This window comes from Musca domestica, unplaced genomic scaffold (assembly GCF_030504385.1).
Source record: "Musca domestica strain aabys unplaced genomic scaffold, Musca_domestica.polishedcontigs.V.1.1 26, whole genome shotgun sequence".
NCBI classification, from domain to species: Eukaryota; Metazoa; Arthropoda; class Insecta; order Diptera; family Muscidae; genus Musca; species Musca domestica.
The window spans coordinates 4,465,330-4,487,220 of record NW_026712283.1 but is presented as its reverse complement, the minus strand read 5'-3'; the positions used below and the strand labels follow the sequence as shown (position 1 = coordinate 4,487,220).

Sequence of the window (21,891 nt, the reverse complement as noted above, 5' to 3'; positions counted from 1 at the left end):
TACCGAATATCGGTAGGTACCATTATATGTGGGCTATACGAAGACGTGGACCTGCACAGACAGTTTTCTGTCATAGGCTGTAATATTCATTACGAACTTCAAACACCAAATTTGAAACAATTCCGGTGAATAATGTCGCTAAAATCATCAAAATACCGAATATCTGGAAGTTCCATTATATGGGGGCTATACGAAGACGTGGACCTGCACAGACAATTTTTTGTCATAGTCTGCAGTACCCACTACAAACTTCAAATACCCCATTTGAAACAATTCCGGTGAATAATGTCGCTTAAATCGCCAAAATACCGAAAAAGGGTTGTACCATTATATGGGGGCGATACCAACACGTGGACCTACATCACCCATTTTCAATATCGAAAGTCCTGCAGACATGATACACATTTGAGTAATATTTTATCAACCTACTTCATTTCGTTCGGAAGCTAGAGTGATGACGGACATCGCAAAATCAACATAGAATTTTATGCTAATCAAGAATATATATACTTTGTGTGGCCTAAAGTGTATATTTCGAGGTGTTACAAACGGAATGACAAACTTAATATACCCTCCATACTATGGTGGAGGGTAATTTTATCGATATCTGCGGTAATTCAAAAACTGCGTTAAGGTCGGAATACATAAAGCTCTTTTTCGGCTGGCTTCTTCGTAAAGGAACAAAGGAGTTTCAGGTTGACTTAGTTTGATTTTGGCCCTAGGCTCCTTTGTTCATTTCCGAGGAATCCAGCCAAATAAGCGCTTTATGTATTCCCACCTTTGGAGAATTCCACTACAGGTCCGCTTCTAATTATTTTTTTTTATTTTTCAATTTTTACCTCCTCTTCAGAACATTGTAATGCAAACTATTTTATTTTTTTGGGTATAATTAATAAGAAAAAATCATCTAAAAATTGCGATGGTATTGAGTACTTCTTACAAAACTAAAGTAATAAAAAATAATTCATGTTTTCTTTTTTTTGAGGTTATTTTCTCGTCGATATATATTTCTTACTATATTCAATGCAGCATTTGGTAAATTATTTTATTGAATGTTGTTTACAATGGTATTATGATTTTTTGTCCTTGTTTTGCTATTTTTTTTTTAAAGTTTTGTACTTTTTGTTGTTGTTGGTTGGTTGGTATATTGCTACAAATAAAAATATTTCAATTTGTTTTTTTGCGGTTTCGTCAAGTACTGTTATTGCTTGTTTTTTTTTTAGGTTTGTATTACGATTTTTAAAGGGACAACTTATAAACAACTTTATGATTTAAGGAAAAAAACAAAAATTTATTTTTTCTTTTAAGATCTTTAAACACACGACACATTTTTTGTAGTACACCGGATTTAGAAACCCCTCTTAAAGGTCATTCCGGCAAAATAAGGTCAAATGTAAACATAATATAAGAGTCCTATGAAAAATGACCTTTTATTTGATTAGCATTTTATAGCATAATTTTAGGCGTTATCCACCATTTTATAAACGAATGTGTAATGAAGTTAAAATAAATAAAGTTCACAGTGACCACCTAAATTAGTGCTAGAAAAATAAAATTTCGAAGTGCCCATTACATAGAACTCTAACATAGCTTATAAAATGGCCCATGGCAATTCCCATGAATTTAAAATAATTAATGATTTAACATAAAATGATCCAGCACAGAGCTGTGTTCACTGCAAAAGATTGGGGAACGCTAAAGAAACGAGGACGCGGGAGTAACTTAGCTGGGTTCTGCTGTAGGCTGAACATAAATTCGTCTGATCTCATACTGAAGATGTCGAAACACTACACTACAGAGGCATCCTTGAATATGATTCTAAACATCAGATGGGCAAGCCATCTACAAAAATTATACAAAAATTAGGGAGTGGAAAGGGGTTTTAGGCCTAAAGTAATGTAGAATCATGCGTGGAGCACCTCCCTTTAAGGACGAATAAGTATTCCACAAGTATTTAGCTGTCAGATCAAGCTAGCGAATATATCGCATACCGCTCATAACTACCTAACAAAAAGAATGAATGATTCTTGGACCCTGTAGCAATTGAATGGAGCATTGTATACGACAGTGTTATAAATGAGATTGGAATTGAGTCCAAATTCTCTCTATGTCGCAAGAATTTGCATCCCGTAGTGTTTTTTTTTTTTTTGGCTGTGGGTGGGTATTAAAATAAATCAACGGGTAAGCGGCTCATAAATTTCTGCTCTATTAAAAATTAGTGTCCTTGAAGACCTGCTGAGCAAATACTATTCCGCTAGGTAACCGGAAATTACAATATCTAGTGAAATAAACACATTTATAGTACTCTGACGGCCGGTTTTTGAAACCATCACATTTTGCCATCTCTGTCGAATTCTTTAAATTATTTTCGAATAAATTGAAGTTTTTTTTGGCTAAACTTCATCTCTCTTAGAAAATTAAACTTGCTACATTTTTGACTCTAGGTCTTTATACTAGTACGTGGGGTACGGAACCGATAATTTTGTATTATCTGCGAGAAGGGGATGAAGACGATGTACAACCTGGTATATCTCAGTCCTATGCAAAGAGGCACTCGAGACGAAAACAATTAGGTATATGAAATATCAACCCTCTTCATTGGATCCTTTGGTTCTTGTGTGTTCTTCTTCCAGGTTCTATAAAAGCCTCTGGGAAATAATTTAGGCACCACTGCAAAGTTTGATTGGCGTCAATGTGAGTTTTTGTAGCTAAAAATTATTTTTAAACACTTTTTGTTTTTCAAGTTAAACATTTCTCTTTCCTGTCGGTTTATTATATATTTTTAAGATTGATACAATGAACCCATGGTCTCCATTCAGCATTTTCTATAACACTGTCTCATAGTTTTTTATTGGAATATTCGGAGACAAGAATCAACCGCCACTCAACAGTAACTGGCTGCAACCACACGGAGGTCCTCGTCAAAGAAATTAAACCAGTCTTACTCTACCTGCCACATCGACTCCCCTTGCTTTCTTTGTTTCATTCCAACTTAAAATGGAAATTCACCTAAACTTTCTCTCTTCTAAAATTATAAGACTTCTCCTTTGGAATTAACACAATGGGTCGGAATAAGTTCTCCTACACTAGGCAGTCGCCATAAACCTTTGCCTTTAAATTTTCGAATCTTTTTTTGAATTAGAAAAAATTCTTAATGGTTTAATTTCAATTTATTCGAACACAGAAAAATACAGAGTGAGATGAAAAAAACTGCAAGCAACTTCAGACTGCTGTCATTTCTAAACCACTTGTCCGACAGCTGTTAAAATTATTCCAGTGACAGCTCATTATATCGTTTACAAGCGTACAAAAGCATTTTGGTGAGAATTTTCCAGAAAAAAAGTTATTCGTATTTGGCTGGAAAACCAAAAGTGGCTATCGTTAGAGCACTCCAGCATTTAAATGTGAATAAATTTGTGTCTCGTACCATCGCTCGTTAACGTAGCCCGACGTCAAGGAAGTGGACGGAAGAAAACAGCAACATCAGCAGAAATGCTTCGAAAAGTAAAGAAGCGACTTGATCGAAACCAGCGTCGCAGTGGCCGAAAAATGACTCGTGAGCTGAACATATCGCATTATTCCACTCGGCAAATATTTTGAAAAATGAGCTCGGCGTAAAGCCATTGAAATTCCAAAAAGTGCAAGAACTTACACAGCAACAGAAGGAACATAGACTCAAAAGAGCTAAAGGGTTGCTTCGTTTGGCCGAGGGTGGTGAACAGCCGAATTTGGTTTTCTCCGATGAGAAAACATTCATTGTCCTGCAGTTTGTAAACAAACAAAATGATCGTGAATACTTGCCAAAGAGGTCAGCTTAAAATGTGCACCTTCGGTTGGCCACCAGAACTCAAGCGACGCCGGCCATGGTGATGGTGTGGACCGCCATAACAGCCGATGGTCGCTCGCCATAACAGCCGATGGTCGCTCTCCGCTCGTATTAATCGACCGAGAAAATATTCTGAAGGGTGTATTAAAGCCTTGGGCAAGCAAACATTTTGTCCGCAGACCTTGGACATTCCAACAGGAATTATCCAAGAATGATTACAAAAAGAGGTTCCTCACTTCATTTCCAGAGCATAATGGCCACCAAAATCTCCGGATACCAATCCATTGGACTATTGTATCTGGAAGGCAAGGTTCGCACTAAAAAATACCAAAGTGCCGATCACCTCAAGCAAGCGCTTCGGCGGGAATGGGCCAAAATACCGCAGAACAACATTCGAGCAGTGTGTGACGGTTTCATTGGCCGTTTGAAGGCCATAATTCGTGCCAAAGGTGGCCAATTCGAACAAATCTATACTTATTCTAAAATTTGATGCTATTTCCGACATTTTTTGCTTTCATTCAATGAAATTTAAAAAAATTGTAAAAATTATGGCTTTTGACTTTTTTGCAGTTTTTTTTTTTGTCTCACACTGTATTGTTGGCTAAACCTAACAGTTATCAGAAAAAAAATTAATACAAAACAAAGGAAATTTATTTTTTGTAAAGATCAGAATGTTTTTGTTTATTTTTTGGATTTCAAATTAGAAAAAAAAAATACCTGTGTAGTAAATGTAACAAAATTGTTTTATCTAAATCCTGATAAAAATTTAAGCGAGATTTTGAAATTTAAATTAATTAAACGGTCAAATTTAAGAATTCTTTTGGAACATCCCTTGGCTTTGGGAATTGTTTAAAACGTGTGTTGTCCGTGTCCCATTCATTAAAAAGCCAATGGGAAGATGCACATAATCGTTCATCATTATTAAGAAACAGACTGATGTTGTTGTTGTTGTTTGTTTTTGTTGTAATTTTTTGTTGCAGTTGTAATAATTGTAGATGGTTTTGCTGCCATCATTTTCATTTTGTTTTTGTATGCTGTGGCTGCTGCTGGTGTTGCAATAATAGAATTGGGTTTTGTAAATTTATTACTATAGTTTTTGTTGTTGTTGTTATTATTATTATTATTTTTTCCGATAGTATTTAAAAAATGTACATTTTTATTAATACTAAACTTAAGATTATCAATATTTTTATTAATATTAGAATTATTTTTAAAACTAGAATAATTATTAATATTATTATTAATATTTGTATTATTAAACAACTTATGAATATTATTATTATTATTTTTATTTAAACTACTAGAATTACTCATACAATATTTAGTTTTTAAAGGAGTAGTGTTTGCCGTTGTTGTTTGTTTCAAAATACATGGTATTGTATTTAATTTATTGTTGTTGGTTGTTTTCTTCAAAGATTTCTTCGTCATCATCATCAGTTTGGTGTTACTGGTGTTGATGATGCTGGGGGCTTGAGAAGCAGGCGGAGGAGGACAAGGATGGGATGTAGAAAGTGTAAGGATTTGATTGGATACAATTTGTTGTTGTATGTTGTCTGATGGTGTTGTTTTTGTGGTCGCTGATATTGTATGATTCATACAATTATTAGAATTAGAATTGTTTACATTATTCGATTTGAACAGTTTTGCCAAAGACGACGGCAACGGCGACGACAATGTGTCAATATCTTCTGCTTCAATTAAAATTTCTTCAAAGATTTCATCTATTTTATACATGACTTCGTGTTGTTGGGTTTTGTCATTCTCATCATCATCATCGTCGTCGTAATCTTCATCATGGCTCTCATCATTTTCAATATTAATTCCATCATTTGTCGTTAAATTCTCATCATAATGTCCCTCTACTACCAATTGGGGGATTTTATTAACTAAATCTTCCTTTTCACTATTCTTTTGCAATGCATTATTTAACTGAATTCCTTTTATTACTTCCTCCTCTTCTTCATCTTCTTCTACTGCGTTTTCGGCTTTATTATGATCCTCGGCATTTGCATGTTCGTGTAATGCATGCTGCTGCTTTTGTTGTTGTTGGCCGCGAAATCAAGACAGTTTCTTTGCCACAATAACACCGGGACGACATTGTTTCAGTGCTGTGGTGGTTATGGAGCCTGTTCCACCACCACCACCACTTGATGTTGTTGTGGTGGCACAGCCATGTGTTATGGTTGTGGTGCCGCCTGCGGCATTTGATGAATTTGTCTGAACTTTGAAAATGGCGGTGGGTGTGATATTTTGTGATACCACCGTACTGCTGCTGTTGCTGCTACTGCTGCCTGTGGAGGTGGCTGCCAATTTGCTGGGAACTGTTGTTTTTGTCAAGGTGAGTGCTGTGCTGCCACCGGCACCGCCAATCAAAATCTTGCTACCACCCTTCAGTTGTAGAAACGGCCTTAGCTCGGCCAACGTTTTACGTTGGGCCACCACATGTTGTTTGGTGGTCAAGGCCAAAGGAACTTCCTGGCCGCCTGCTCCTCGCACTGCTTGGGTTTGTAGCACCACCTTGTGTTGTTCTCCATTGCTGTCGGTGAAGAGGTGATCACCCTCCAGATGGCGTATTGCCTCCACAATTGTTTCGAGATTTTGCCGTGAACGTGTCAAACCACTTGTCTGTTCAATCTTCTCGGTTTTCACCTTTTTAAGGGCAGCATCTGATATACGTTCCACCTCCACTTTGGGTGTTGCCTTAATGGCAGCCTGCAGAATTGGCTGTAACATGGCGGGAGTTGGTGTACTACCTTCGGCATATACTTTGGCTATGGCATTAACAGCAACTTCTTGCTCGGATTCTGTGGATGATGATGACAAGACCACCTCCTCGTGGACATGATCTTCGGTGATGATTTCGGCGGCAGCAGTTTCGCTATCTAACTCTTCAATGCTAGAGCAAACAACCACCTGTTGTTGGCCCGTCAGCTCGTCTATTTCGACATATGAAAACTCCTCGCACTCTTCACCGCGCAGCAAATTACCGGTGTGTTCGATCACTTCGCGGGGAATGTAGGTGGTGGCGCCATCTGTTTCGTCGGCTTCGACTACAGCGCTGGGTTGCGGCGCTGTTGCCACCGAATACAACTGTCTCTTAATCATTTGCAGTTCCTCCTCCAACATTGTACGCAGACGTCGCTCCTTAAACAATTGATCCTTCAACTCCGTCAACTCTTTGACATTTTGGGCTAAAAGGATTTGAGCTTTTGTATTGGCTGCATTGGCGGCTGCATTTGCTGCAGCTACCACTGCAGCACTACCGCCACCGGCAGCATTTAACAGGGTCATAGGTTCGGGTGACATCGAGCCGAGACCTTCATCCGATGAATCGCTTATTGTTTGTGCATTGGCCACCACATTATCGGTTAGTTTACGTTTTTTAATGGCTATGTTGGGGTTATTTTCTGTCGATGGATTTGTTGTTGTATTGTCCATGTTATTTCCGCCCGAGGCATTGTTGCTGCCACCTGTTGCTTCATGTTGTCCCAACTGACGTTTCAGTTGGCTGTTTTGTGCCAATAGTTGTGTTTTCTGATTTTCCAGCTCGCAGATGTACTGTGACGTTTGTTGTAGGATAGCGGCCTGTAAGGAGAACAAAACAAGAAAGAATTAAAATTGGGTTTTTGAAAAGAAATTCATAATTAAAAAGATTATGTTTCGCCTGTCAACAAACGTCCAAACATGACCGTCATTTGACAATTGAGAAAATTCCTATAAGAAATTCTCTCTCTCTCCCAATTAGCATAAAAATTGCTGTATGTTGTCTATTTTTTCTGGTGCAAATATTTTTTGGCGGGAAATGTTTCCACTTGGAATTGAAGGAAGGGGAAAAAATATTAGGAAGTGTACGGGAACGTATTTAGTCAAAAGAGGCATATTTTGGTTGTATTAAATATTATTTGCATGTTTATTAATACCATGTTCCTACCTAGTATCATTTATTGTACCAAATTTAGTTTGCATAACTCTGCACGAACCAAATCACTGATCTCTAAAGAACAGTGATTCGGAGAGTAATGTTTATGGTTTATAGTTTATATGTTTATAGTTTGTAGAATGTATAGTGACTGCCTGGTTAAATGGCCTCCACTTAATATACCCACTAAGAACCCAAAATATGAAATTACAGCTAATTATATGATGACTATACCTAAACGTAGACTGATATAACAAACATCGTGATAAGAATTGGTATGCTGTAAAAAATTTCAAAATTCTATCTTTAATAGTGCAAGAGGCTCCATCGTGAATTCCATATTTCATGCCAGAGACGTACGCCTATCCAACAAATATTTCGAGGTGCAGCAAACGGAATGACAAATTCAATATCAAATATTTGCTCATATTGTTGCATGTAAGGGGAGGGAATCTATTGTATTCCACAAACAGCTGTACCCATAGAGATAAAGATTCTACCTGTGCGCTATTATAACGGTTTAAAAATATCTTAATTAAGCCCCCACAATTGTCCAGCAACAAAGTAACTTATTTGTTGTTTTTCTCCACCCAGCCAGCCAGCCACCGCAACAACATGAAAAATTGGAATTTTTATTTATAAATACCCAACAACTACGAACGCAAGTAAGTACATCATCAAAACAAAACCAAATGTACGTTGTTTTTGTACTTTCAGTTTTTCTTTGCAATTATATTCTTCCGAATATTTTCAATACCTTGCCGCTGCCACCGGCACGCTGTGGTGCTGCTGCGGCTGGGTTATATTGTGTGGCTGAATCATATGTTTTTAGCGGCTTTTGTTTTTTTCTCATTCCTCTTTTATTTCAATTTTCTGTAAACAACAATTCATTCCGCTGTTCGTTTTTGCGATGACTGTACTTTTTTGGTGTGTGAATGGCGGCGGCGGCAGCAATGACGGCGTCATCTGTGTTGTGTCTCACATTCTCATATCAAAAAATACTCTCTCTCTCTCGTATAACACAAAATGTTGTTTGGCGGCGTGGTTGTGTTTAGCGGCGAATAACATTTTCGCCCCTTTACGTTTTTGGTTTCATTTCACATTCCACTCTTCGGTAGTGTAGTTGAACAGCTGCAAACGAAACGAATGGCAATGAAACACCATCCATCGACAAACACCAGCGAAAACACATGTTTTTTTCTTCTGTTTTGTTGTGTCTCGATTGACGCGCCTTAAAGTAGAATAAAGCCAAAAGCGGAAATCCAGTAAGCGAGAGAGAGCAATATTGCCATTTCGTTTTTTCATTACGCCAACACCGTCACCACCACCACCACCTTACACAGAGAAATGATGTTTATTGCTTTGTTTACAAAATGCACGTATACACTTGCCAACAACAGCGACAAACAATAGGGACAGTGTATTCATATTTTCCCCCTCCATGAACAGCAACAACACGAGAGCGGTTGGATTGTGAGCAGAAATTTTTGTGAGAAGCTGCTATTTTGCCCTGTTTGTTTGGCAGTCATAAATACTTCCATAAATTCCAAAAATGCGAACACACGCACCTAATTTACTCTTCCCCTTGCATTCCCATTTTTTATTCCAGTACATTTGAGGTTAAAATGAATGATGAATAAAAATTCAACAAAAACACAGCTACAACAGACAAATGAAAGGAAAACGAACGTATGTCGGCGTTCGTTGAGAAGAGAACAATGAAATACGCAAAGCAGCTGGCCGCCTGGCTGTTGTTTATACTACACCAGTTACTATCATAGCCAGCCAGCCAGCCAGCCATTGCGCGCCATACTGTGACAGACAACTGCTGACAAACGAAATATGTTTGTTCTTGCGTGTGCTTGTTATACATGGCTTCTTGTACGTTTGTTTTCTTTGTTTTTCATTTGATCAAAATGAGAACGTTGAGAATGTAGTGGGAGAGAGGAGTGGTGTTTTGGTTGTTTGGGTGTTAATGACCAGAGTTGCCTTTTATTCTGTAATACTTAATATTTAGATGTTAAAGTAGTGCAACTTGGCATTCCTAGTTGCAGTTGTAATGCATGTAAGGGTTCTAAGGATGTTCCATTGCATTTTTTATTATGTCAACGCGAAATGGCCAGCATGCTGCATGGATTTCTATGACTGAGCGGCGTTGTTCTGTTTGTTCATTGCAAAAATATCTGGGCGAGTTACATTAAAAATTTTCGATCAACACAAAAATGAACTTGTTACTAGGAAAGAAACGTAGCACATGAAAAGTTTCGGACTCCACGTAGAGATGGCGCTAGTATCACAGATCTATAAAAAGTTGAACTGGTACCAAATAATCTTTCGAAAATAGTTAACTGTTGTCTGAAGTTGAAAATGCGTAGTTTTCAAATTCAACCTTTTTTAATATATAATTAGGCTCTTTAATTTATCGGTTACCAGGGGGAATGGCCCTAGATTTTACAAGTGGTATTATAACAGCGACATCTGTTTGCTAAATCATCATCATTTTTGCCAGCAAATAATTTAATTGTTAACCGGTTTTATTTATTTAATTATTTATATAATTATAATTATTATTTTCTCTAGATTATTTTGTTAAGCCATCTAATTTAGTACCTTTCTCAAAAAATCTTAAATTTCAGTTGTTTTCATGTCAGTTTTTCGAGTGCCTAAAAGTATGCTCATCAATTTACAGTTATCATATATGTACGCAAACGCTTTATATTCAAATCAAGATGGCGCTCTTTTAGATGTGAAGTTCGTCATCACCGATGTTTTTGTTTTTTTTTGCCCACTTCCCAGAGAAATTTTGCAAAACCTCCAACAGACCACAGATACCGACAATTAAGCGGCAGTTCAAGATTCCCTTGCTTTGCCTAAATTTAGACGAATACTTAGCCATTATTTTTACATATGGTAACCTAATTCTTCGATAATTATCGATATTTGTAAGGCCCAATAGCAAAATTATCTCTCCCAATAACTTTGGGTGTAGCTGTCATACATTTTTTTACACTCCTCACTCACTCACGTACACACACGGCCAACACACCAATCAAGGCCTGTGTAAATATAGAACAAAAAACACACACAAAACAGCTGTAAAAGAAATGTTATCTTATTTCGTTTGTTTTTAATGAGAATACAATTTTGTTTGTTTTTGCTGCGTCGGATGAAAACAGCTGCTGGCTTTTATTTTAAAAATACAAATTAAAAATCTATGCACATTCAGACATACAATTTTTTATATTTTTGGTTTGATGGGGATCGCCCAATTGAGACAGCAGCTGATATTTTTCATACGTTTGTAGGAGGGAGAATGCAAGAGAGAGAAGGTGTTGCTTTATTTATGCGTGTGTCATGTTGTGGCCAACTTTTTGATTTGTGGGATATGTTAACGCTATCTCGTTTTGGAGGGGCCAATTAAGATTTGTAAGAGTATTTTTTAAGGATCATCCAAATTTTAATTGAGTATTTTTCTTGAGACTTTCAAAGCTATAATTTTATAGAAACTGTTAGAGTTATCACCGTCGATTTTGAAGAACATCTTTTTGAACCATCAAAGCTAAAATCCTGGATTTTAAAAGAATATTTTTATGGAACGGTCAGAGGTATATACAGGGATTATTTTCAAAGAACCATAAGAGCTATAATTTTTTAACCTTGGATTTTGACGAATATTTTTTCAAGGCTGTATATTTATGACATGGTAAAGAAATACCTAGAACGACCCTTAAATCTATAATTTTGGATTTGTTTAACAAATTTAATGAAACTTTCTTCTTTGACCTCTCTCTCCACCGTCAAAACAGGAGTATTAATCACTTTACAAACAACACCATCCCATCCCACATAAAGTTTTGGTTGCCAGCCATACATATATTGTTTATGTTCAGCCATAAAATTATTAATTTTATGGCAAAACATAAACAACAGTAATAATCAATGTTTTTGTTGTTGTTGATTTTTTCTTCTTTTTGTATTTTGAATGGGGGTTCCCCCCAAACACAGACAGACTCTTGCACCCACCACAACTGCTGCTGATTGCATTGTCGATTTTTTTACTACGCCAATTCATTCATCCATTCATTAGAAAAAAGTCAACAACAACAAAACAAAACAAAAAACTAATTCAAAACCTAGTTTTCTACTATGCCACTACTACTACGACTACTGAGATGGCTGTATGAATGGACTGACTAACAGTGTGTTCATACACACAGAGTCATTATTACATTCCATACAAACTCGATGCCCGTCGTTCGTTCGGTTACCTCTTATTACTTTTTCCTTATAAGGCCGGCGCGGTCGGTCGCATACTCTAACCGGCAATTTGTAACTGATATTTCTTTGGTTTAAAAATAGACAAGACAAAAAGACTAGTTACAGACTTAAAAAGCAATAGTGCAGACAAAAAAAGACAACAACAAATAAAAACGATAATTAAATCCGGCCAGACAACATTCCTGGCGAAAAAATAGAATTGTTCACCGATATTTATTCTTTCTGACGACTTACAATCTCCAAGAACTGTAATATTTGTAATTATAGTAGATACTATATGTCTTTAAGCCATGTGCTGTACATATATTTACCCTATATCACGGTAAAATAAATGATCGATCATGATTAAAATGTAAAATGTAGGAATTCCTACGCAAATTAGATAATTTTTAGGTAAATTATCAGGGTTGATGGTTCCAAATTAAAGAACAGCCTTGATACTAGGGATACCTAGATCGTTTTTGGCAAACATAGATATTTGCTTAAAGCTCCCTAGTGTTAATGTAGAATTAATAATAGGGATACATAAATCGATTTTTAAGTGTGAAAAGTCGTCTATAAAGCTGAACAAACTTGTTTTTATAATTCGAATACTTGAGATAAATGTCGATAACAGCCAAAACTGTTAGAAAACAAAATTAACACATACTTTATACTAGGGATATATCAATCGGTTTTTGGTCAAAGTCAACCATATATATTTTTATACATCCCTCATTACCACCCGATATTTGGAATTTTGATGATTTCAGCAACATTATTAACCGGAATCGTTTCAAATTTCGTATTGGGAGATCTTAATGGTTACTACAACCTATGGAAAAAATAATTCGTATGCAGGACCACGTCTTCGTATAGCCCCTATATAACGGCACCTTTAGTGACATTATTTACCGGAATTATTATAAATTTCGTATTTGAAATTCGTAATGGGTGCTACAGCCTATGACAAAAACTTTTGTATGCAAGTCCACGTCTTCGTATAGTCTCCATATAATAGTTTTCATTTATCTGGTCATTTCCGGAAGTTTTTTTGAAAATTTTCAAGTTCCTTCCAAATGTTGGAGGGTATTAAAAGTTGTTAATATTATTTTTTAATTTTCATATTCCCATGTCTTCGAGGGCAGAAGCCGTCTGAACGACTCTAATATAAACAATAAATCGACTTTTGGTTGCATAATTTGTTTGTAACATGGCAGAAGAATGCAGGTATAGTCGCATCGACGCAGCTGCTGGGACAGTGAACTGTCAAACCAATTTTTGAAATGTAAATTTAATTTTGCTGAAAAATACATATCATAATAACATTCGATAGGTGTCGTATAAGAAAAATTATAAAAAATATACTTGTTTTTGACAAAATTTTTTAAAAAATATTGACATATCAATGTTCCCAAGCGTGGTAAAAGAATACAAGTAAATGCATCAATACTTGTATTCTTTTACCATGGTTTGTCATTTCAAGACTAGGGAAACGTAGCTGTGAAAAGCAGTCTACAAAATTGCTTTTATGTAAACATTGCTTAAACCTAGGGATATATAAATCGGCTTTTGATCGTGAATGTCAGCCGTTGGTTTCATTCAAGAGATAGGTGTTAGTCGAGAGAGGAATTCGACTACAAACCTTTATTTTAAGCCAGGGCTAGGCAGAGAGCCTCAAATTTTTTTTGTGATTGTATGTGTTTTGAAATAACAAAATATTGCAAGTGTTTTTTTGCCTCTCTTTACGGAGTGAGAAATAATTGGTTATCTTTAAATTTTCAATTTAAAATTTTCCGTTTTAAAAACAACTTCGTTGTTAAAAATTAATATTTTGATCCGACAATTCGGAGATATATTTCCACAGTTATTTCAATTATGTTTCATTTTAAAATAGAAAAAATATATAAGTTGACATTTTTAAAAATTTTATAAAATTTTTATTAAAAAAAAAAATATTATTAAACACAAATAATAATTTCTGACTTAACATCCTAACCATCAAAGTTGATCCTTTAAAAATTAATACCGATTACCACAGGCTGACATACGCAAATAGTTGTAGAATTTTATGCTGATCAGAAACGCATATCCTGCGTTGGGTCCTAAAATATTATGTCTATGAATTACAAACAGAATGACAAACATCACATCCTGTTATTTTCCCTAATATTGACTAAGAACGTACATATAATTTCAGAGAAATCAAGGGATATGAAAATGTCCATTAATTTGAAAGGACAATAAATTTGTCTAACAATATGAAATAAATTTCTATTCCTAGCATGTGAATTCGTATGCAAATTTTGTCAAATAGAATTCAATTAAAGAAGATAAATCTTAAAATTTATAATTTTTACAAATTCGGAAATATTTGTTCCAAATATGTAGTAAGATATATTTGTGCTCCAATATTTCTTACGGTGTATTCATAAAAATATCCGACAGCACCTTCCTCAACGACTGCTCGAACAAAACTAAATATTTTCCCAAAACCATTTTGACAGAAAATTCAAAACAATTTATTTTTTACAATTGTGTTGGTGAACACACAGATATCCCAAGGGATACTCTTTGCCTTGCCCTGTTTTAAGCAAACTCCTGTTACTAGGGATACATAGATCGACTTTTGATTATTAAAAGGGTAACTGATTTGGTTAATACAAAGCTATGCCGTCGAGAACAGAAGTCGACTGAACGTCTGTAATGTAAATAAGAGTTATTTTTCTAGCTATTATCTTTTTGGCAACACACTCATGCAGATTTCGTGTTTGGTTTCAACGTAAACGTAAATAAGCTGAATTGTAGATTTTGGAATGATGATCAGTCTGAAGCATTGCAAAAGCTATCAATGTATCCAGAAAGTCACATTTTTGTGCGATTATGGGACGGTGGCATCATTGTACCCTACTTCTTCAAAGATGCTGCGAATTGCAACGTAAATTGGAAGAAATGTATTGAAGCATTTTTTAGGGAGATACGGGCCAAAATGTTGGAAGAGTATGCCAAAATTGATCTAAGCGGGTGAACAATTTGAGACCATGACCTACTAACCTTAAATTATAGGGAACGAACTATACATTAAAACAAAGATTTCATGAATATTTTTGGCATCATTGTACCCTACTCCTTCAAATATATTGCGAATTGTAACGTAAATTTGAAGAAAAGCATTGAAGCATTTAATCGTGAGATACGGAGCAAAATGTTGGGAGGTATGACAATATGACATTTGAGGCCATGACCTACAAACCTTAAATTATATGGATCATACTATCCATTAACACAAAGATTTCATGATTTTTCCTAAATTTACAGTTTTTTTTTTTTGAAACACTAATAGCTCCTTTAAAATTATCCATTTCTTAGAATTTCGTATTTGCATACACTTTCATTGTGAGGTGAAAAAATCTTATGTTGTGAAGTTATAATCACATGAAGAGCATCATTATACCCCATTGGAAAACTACAATCGAAAAATAATAATAATCCCTACTCCTGTTGAAAAACGCACTTTCCTTTTTCTCGTTCTTTTTTGGACAGGTGTCAACTTTTTCAATTAACTGTTCGTATGAACATAGTTTTTAATTTCCTAAATACCCAGGAATGTAGTATCGCATTTGAGTAAGCGCAAAATAAACATGAACGAATCAAGCCAATAGTATTAATAGAACAGACATATGTTTCTATTTTGAGTTAACAACAAATATAATTTGATATTTTTGTTATGTGACAAAAATAAACTTGGCGCCTTTGAATGAAATAGAAGAGCAAGACTGCCGCCTTTGCCACCCATATGATTTGGTGAGAGACCCACAGATATGACTAATAAGAACAACATATGATGAGAGGAATTGGCACAGCCACAACCATACGGCTACGTTACGATATTGTTATTGTTGTTATAGGTATATTTTTATTATTATCAAAAATAGAACATTTATTGTAGCAAAGAAGAAAAAAATTGATGACGAAAGCGCAAATGACACAGCCACAAAACACTGTTGGTAGGCATCTCTTCAAACGAAAATAAAGACATGTGAGAAGAGAAATTCTTATTTGAACGAAACTAGACTAGAAAAAACACACACAGCACACCTGTCGTCTGTTTGTGAGTAAATGAAAAGGGAATCATGGAAATCGAATTGCGGAGAGTAATATATTCTAATGAAAGTGATTTCATAGAGACATTAAAAAATAAAGTAGATTTTTTCAAATTAAAATATGTGAATAAATTGAAACGGGAACTTACATACATACATGAATTATAATTAATCTATTAAAAAAAAAAACAACTGAAAAAAGACTGATCTCAGCTGATATGTTTTTAAAGTAACAATAACAAACGCAGCTGTTTAGTGCTTTGTGTGTGTTGGTTTTATTTTACTTGGAGGCGAAGATGCTTTGTTACAAGTATCATTGACTATTTCAGTAGAAATAAAAGGGGATTTTTTTTCTAAAAGATTAACACATTTTTAAAATTTTTCACTCACAAGCGTGGTCATGCTAGAAGAGTATAGGTAGTCGCATCGACACAGCTGCTGGGACAATGAACTGTCAAACCAATTTTGGAATTAAAATGTTTGAATGAAAATATTCAAATTTGTAAAAATTGTAAAAAAATGCATATCATAACAACCTCTGATTGGCGTTGGATAGGAAAACATATACAAATCTTCTTATTTTTGAAGAAACATTAACATTTTTTGACATATCAATTCTCCTAAGCGTTGATGCATCTACCTGTATTCTTCAACCAAGAGCGTGGTTCAGTAAAAACAATGATTTTTTGCTATTATTTTTTTTTTTTGCCAACATTGGTTTAAACAGCAGGACACTAGGTCCTCTTCCGAAGTGGTTTTTTACCCCATTTTTGCATATCTTGCGTGGAAAAATTAATTTTATTCCCAGTAGACAAACCCTCTCCGTAAAAATGGTTTGGAAATAGATCCATTTATAGAATAATTTTTTTACCCTCCAACATTCTATGGAGGGTATATTAGCTTTGTCATTTCGTTTGTAACTCCTCGAAATATTCATGATAGACCCTACAAAGTATATATATTCAGGATCAGCGTAAAATTCTAAGACGATCTAGCGATGTCCATCTGTCTGCGTGTCAGTCTGTTGTAACCCCGCTATCTTTCGAACGAATTGAGATGGAACGCTAAAAATTTTCACACATGTGTTTTTTTCGCCAGTTGGCAGCAGGTCAAGTTCGTAAATGGGCTATGTCGGTCCACGTTTTCGTATAACCTCCATATAACGATGCCTCCCGATATTCGGTATTTTGACGATTTTAGCGACATCATTCAACCGAATTGTTTCAAATTTCGTATTCAAAGTTCGTAATGGGTAGTACAGCCTATGACAAAAATTGCACCTCTTCGTATAGCCCCATATAACGATACCCCTTTTTATTCGCCGGAATTGTTTCAAATTTCGTATTTGAAGATTTTAATGGGCCTATCAGCCTATGTCAAAATATTTCGTATGCAGGTCCACGTCTTCGTATAGCCCCCATATGACGGTACCTCCCGATATTCGGTATTTTCATGATTTTTGTGACGTTATTCCCTGGAACTGTTTCAAATTTCGTATTTGAAGTTCGTAAGGGATACTACAGCATATTACAAAAAATTTCTTAACTTAGCTTCTTTTTTTTTAAAGAAAAATTATTTTCCCCCTCCCTAAAAATGGTTTCGAAATGCATTCCACGTTTTTAGGGTGTTTAGATTTTTACAAATCGTTATGGACCTACTTAAATCTCTAAAATCCATGTTCGGGGCCTTCCAAAAATTATAAACCCCTTTCTGGGATCTCCAAAAATTCTTTAAAAAATCCAAGTTGAGTAGTTTTTGGAGTCCACAAAAATCTATAACCACCGAAAAAATATTAAATATGTCAACAACTCAAGGTCTTTGGGAACCCTGGGGCCCAGTTGCCTTCCGATATGGTTATTTTACTTCATTTTTGTATATTTTACGTGGACAAATTAATTTTGTTCCCAGTTGGCAATCCTTCCAGTGTACGTCCTTGTTAGGACCCCACTTACAGTATCGTTTTTCTTTTCAAAGACCTGTCGAGCTTTAATCAATTATTGGTTAAAGTATTTCTGAAAGGACAAGTAAAAGTGGATGTTTTAAAAATATTTGTTAATAACTAACAACAGAACTGCTTCGTGGATATATTTATCGATTTTAAGCCAAAATATCCTCAAAATTCCTAAATTTTGGAGAATTTATTATGTTTGGGTTATACCTATTTGAGAGCAGTTAATCTTCCCACTGATAATCCGAAATGTCAAATTACAGCTGATTTGCTAAATTTGCAAAATACCGAAAAACAGGAGGGAAGGTGAATGTTCCCAAAAGTAGACAACACAATTTTTTGCGAGGAGTTATATTTTTAATCCATTTTATGGTGGACGGTTTGAAAAAAAATTAATGTCAGCGCCCCCAGGCGAGTTATTTATTCCAAACTTGGGTTGTTTTGGGTTGTTTTGCCATAAAAAAATAATATTTCAAAAAATTCTAAATTTTCTTTTTTAGATTTTAATTTTTTTTGCACCCAAAACTATCTTTCATTTCAGTACAGTATTAGAATTAGAAAAAAAGAAAGCAAAATGCGTTGTAACCTTTGATATTGTCAGCCATATGGTTTTGACTGGCTGGGTTGGCTGTACTACCGATTACGGTGGCCAAAGAGGAGTAGTGCGCCTGTGCGAAAAATCAATGAATACGGACGGGGCGGACAAAATACAATCGAACATACACACACACCGACGTTCAAAACGGCAACGAACAATAATACCCACCTAGTCATGACACATTTGTAATAATATCTATGTTGAAATGTATAAATGTTTGTATGTCCGTCCGTCTGTTCTTGGGGTTATTGTGCGAAGCAAACTCTGAAACCGGGACAAGAGCTCGCAGGCTCGCTCGCTCGCTCGTTCGTCGTTTACGTTATATATAATATAGATACAACTGATGTTTATATGTATAGTATATATACGTACTTATATACTAGAAACGTATATATGGTATAAAATATGTATATAGTATATATATATGAAGTATACATAGTATAGTGGAACAGATGGGCCAAGCATGCAATGGACAGAAATTAAACTACCAAAAGAAAAAAAGTAAACAAAGTAAAAGAAATAAAAAGTTTACAACAGTTATAGAGCCAACCAACATAAATGTGGGTGGGTTGGGATGAGGAGATTAGTGTAGCAGGAACATGAATGCATTGCTGGAGGAAGAAATTCCCTATATACCTCCTAAAAATACCAGGAGTAAAAATAAAACAACAACGTTAGCGTTACAACTGCTAAATAGTACATAGTAAAGTGTGACACACATAGCGCCCAGATGATGTGCATCATTACAAAATGAGCCTTGGATGGAGAGAGAGAGAGTGCTCCAAATTGTTGCGATAGTCACAAGATATCTTAGAGAGAATCATAAAAAAATACCAGGCGGATTCTTGCAAATTCAATTCATGTTGAGTAAGGCCACAATTTGAAAACCACATTGGAAATTTCAAATGAAGATGGAAGGAGGAAGGGAGGTGGATATTAAATTATAACATATAGTCAAGTAATTTGTCTTCATAATACAAAAAAAAAAAAACCAAAGGAACTGAAAAGGCCCTACCCCCGGTAAACATCATCATTTTTCTCCACAAATAAATATACGTTGTTTTTAGAAAAAAATTAACAAATTTTACTACAAAAATCTTAAAAAAACAACGATTGTCTGAAAAATCTTAAAAAATTACGTCTCCAAAAAATCTTTTGAAAAAATTTAAAAAATCTTTAAAAAATTCATGTATCCTAAAAATCGTTAAAAAATCCTAGTTCCAATCTTCAAAATCAAAAAAATCCTAGCCTCCAAAATATCTTTAACAAAAGTCAAAGTCTCCAAAAAATCTTTAAAAAATCATAGTCTGCAAAAATTTAAAAAAAAATCTTGTTTCCAAAAATTCTTTAAAGCATCACGTCTCCAAAAAATATTAAAAAAATTCAGGTCTCCCAAATGTCTTCAATTTTTTTTAAAAAATCCACTTCTTTAAAATATCTGTAAAAAATCCACGTCTTAAAGAAATCTTCAAAAAATCGATGTCTCCAAGATATCTAAAAAATTCACGTCTCCAAAAAAATCTTTTAATTTGTTTTTTAAATAAATGCACGCCTTCAACAAACATTTAAAAAAATACATGCCTTTAATAATTTAAAAAAATTACGCATACAAAAAATCTTTAAAAAAAATCCAAGTCTCCTAAAATTTTTTAAAAAATCACGTCTCCAAAAAACCTTTAAAAAATCCAAGTCTGCCAAAAATCTTTAAAATTTTTTTGAAAAAAATGCACGCCTCCAACAAATCTATAATTTTTTTTAATCCACGTCTCCTACAATTTTTTTGTTAAATCCACGTCTCTTACAACTGTGAAAAAATGTGCAATTCCATAAATTGTTAAAAAAAAAACAGACTGCTAAAAATCTTTAAAAAGTACACGTCTCCAAAAAATCTTAAAGAAAAACCAAGTCCCCAAAAATTATAAAAAAACATCTCCAATCCTTAAAAAATCCTAGTCTCTTTAAAAAATCTTTTAAAAATCCAAGTCTCCCATCTTTAAAAAAAAATCCTTGTCTCATAAGAAAATATTTAAAAAATCCACGTCTACAATCTTTAAAAACTAGTCACTTAATTTTTTTTAATCCACATCTCCAATCTTTAAAAACTAGTCAATTGATTTTTTTTTAAATCCACGTTTTCAAAAAATGATTAAAAATATCCTAGTTTCCAAAAAATCTTTAAAAAATCCACATCTTCGAAAAATCGTTAACAAATGTAGGTCGCCCAAAAATCTTTAGAAAGAAAAACGTCTCCAAAAAATATCAAAAAAAAGAAAAAAAAATCCAAAAAAAAATATTCTCCAAAAAAATCTTTAAAAAACACGTCTCCATAAAACCATAAAAAAATCCAAGTCTTCAAAAATTCTTTAATAAAATTCCACTTCTTTAAAAAATCTTGCAAAAAATCCAAGTCTCCAAAAAAATCTTCAAAAAAAATCCACGACAATTCACGTCTGGAAAAAATCTTAAAAACTAGTCAAAAAATCTTAAAAACAATCCACGTTTTCAAAAAATGATTAAAAATATGCTAGTTTCTAAAAAACCTTAAAAAAATCCACCTCTTCAAAAAGTCGTTAAAAAATGTAGGTCTCCAAAAAATCTTTAAAAAAAACGTCTTCAAAAATGTAAAAAAAAAACATCTCCAAAATAATATTTAGTCTCCAAAAAAATCTTTAAAAAAACATGTCTTCATAAAATCTTAAAAAATCCAAATCTCCCAAAAATCTTTAATAAAATTCCACTTCTCCAAAAAATCTTTAAAAAAATCCAAGTCTCCAAAAAATCTTTAAAAAAATCTAAGTCTCCAAAAAGTCTAAAAATCCACGTCTGGAAAAAATTTTAACAATTTGTTTTAAATACACGTCTCTAAAAAAATTTAAAAAAATCCACATCTCCAAAAAATCTTTTAAAAAAAACCACACCTCCAAAAAAATCGTAAAAAAGCTTAAGCCCCCCGGAGACTTCCAAATAATCTTTAACAAAATAATCTAAAAAAGTATAGTAGCCTTTTTGGGACCTCCAAGAGTCTTTAAACCAAATTTAGATTAGTTCAGGCGATTAAGATATTTGGGTCCTCCAAGAAAAAAAATTCACGTTGATTTGCCTTTTTGGGACATTCTATTTGTTAAAAACGACGTTCATTAGCCTTTAAGGTACTAAACCTCGAAAAAAAAACATTAAAAAATCCGCGTTGGTTGGCTTTTTCGGCGCCAAATATTTTTCAGACAAATAACTACAAATGTC

General features: G+C 34.4%; 2 protein-coding genes across 2 annotated transcripts in view; both read right to left on the bottom strand.

Moving 5' to 3' along the window:
• Window positions 1-1,825: 1,825 nt before the first annotated feature.
• On the bottom strand, window positions 1,826-5,790 carry LOC131803019 (protein ecdysoneless homolog). The gene is made up of 3 exons (XM_059123909.1): window positions 5,774-5,790; window positions 5,197-5,729; window positions 1,826-1,842 (listed from the first exon to the last, which is right to left on the bottom strand). The coding sequence occupies exons 1-3, from the start codon at window positions 5,788-5,790 to the stop codon at window positions 1,826-1,828; spliced, it is 567 nt and encodes a 188-aa protein (XP_058979892.1).
• LOC101897109 (uncharacterized) overlaps window positions 4,476-21,891 on the bottom strand; it is a 50,137-nt gene continuing 32,721 nt past the window's right edge. The window contains exon 3 of the mRNA XM_005184110.4: window positions 4,476-7,411. Coding sequence (XP_005184167.1) covers window positions 5,885-7,411 — 1,527 coding nt within the window. The 3' untranslated portion in view covers window positions 4,476-5,884. The remainder of the gene's footprint in view (window positions 7,412-21,891) is intronic.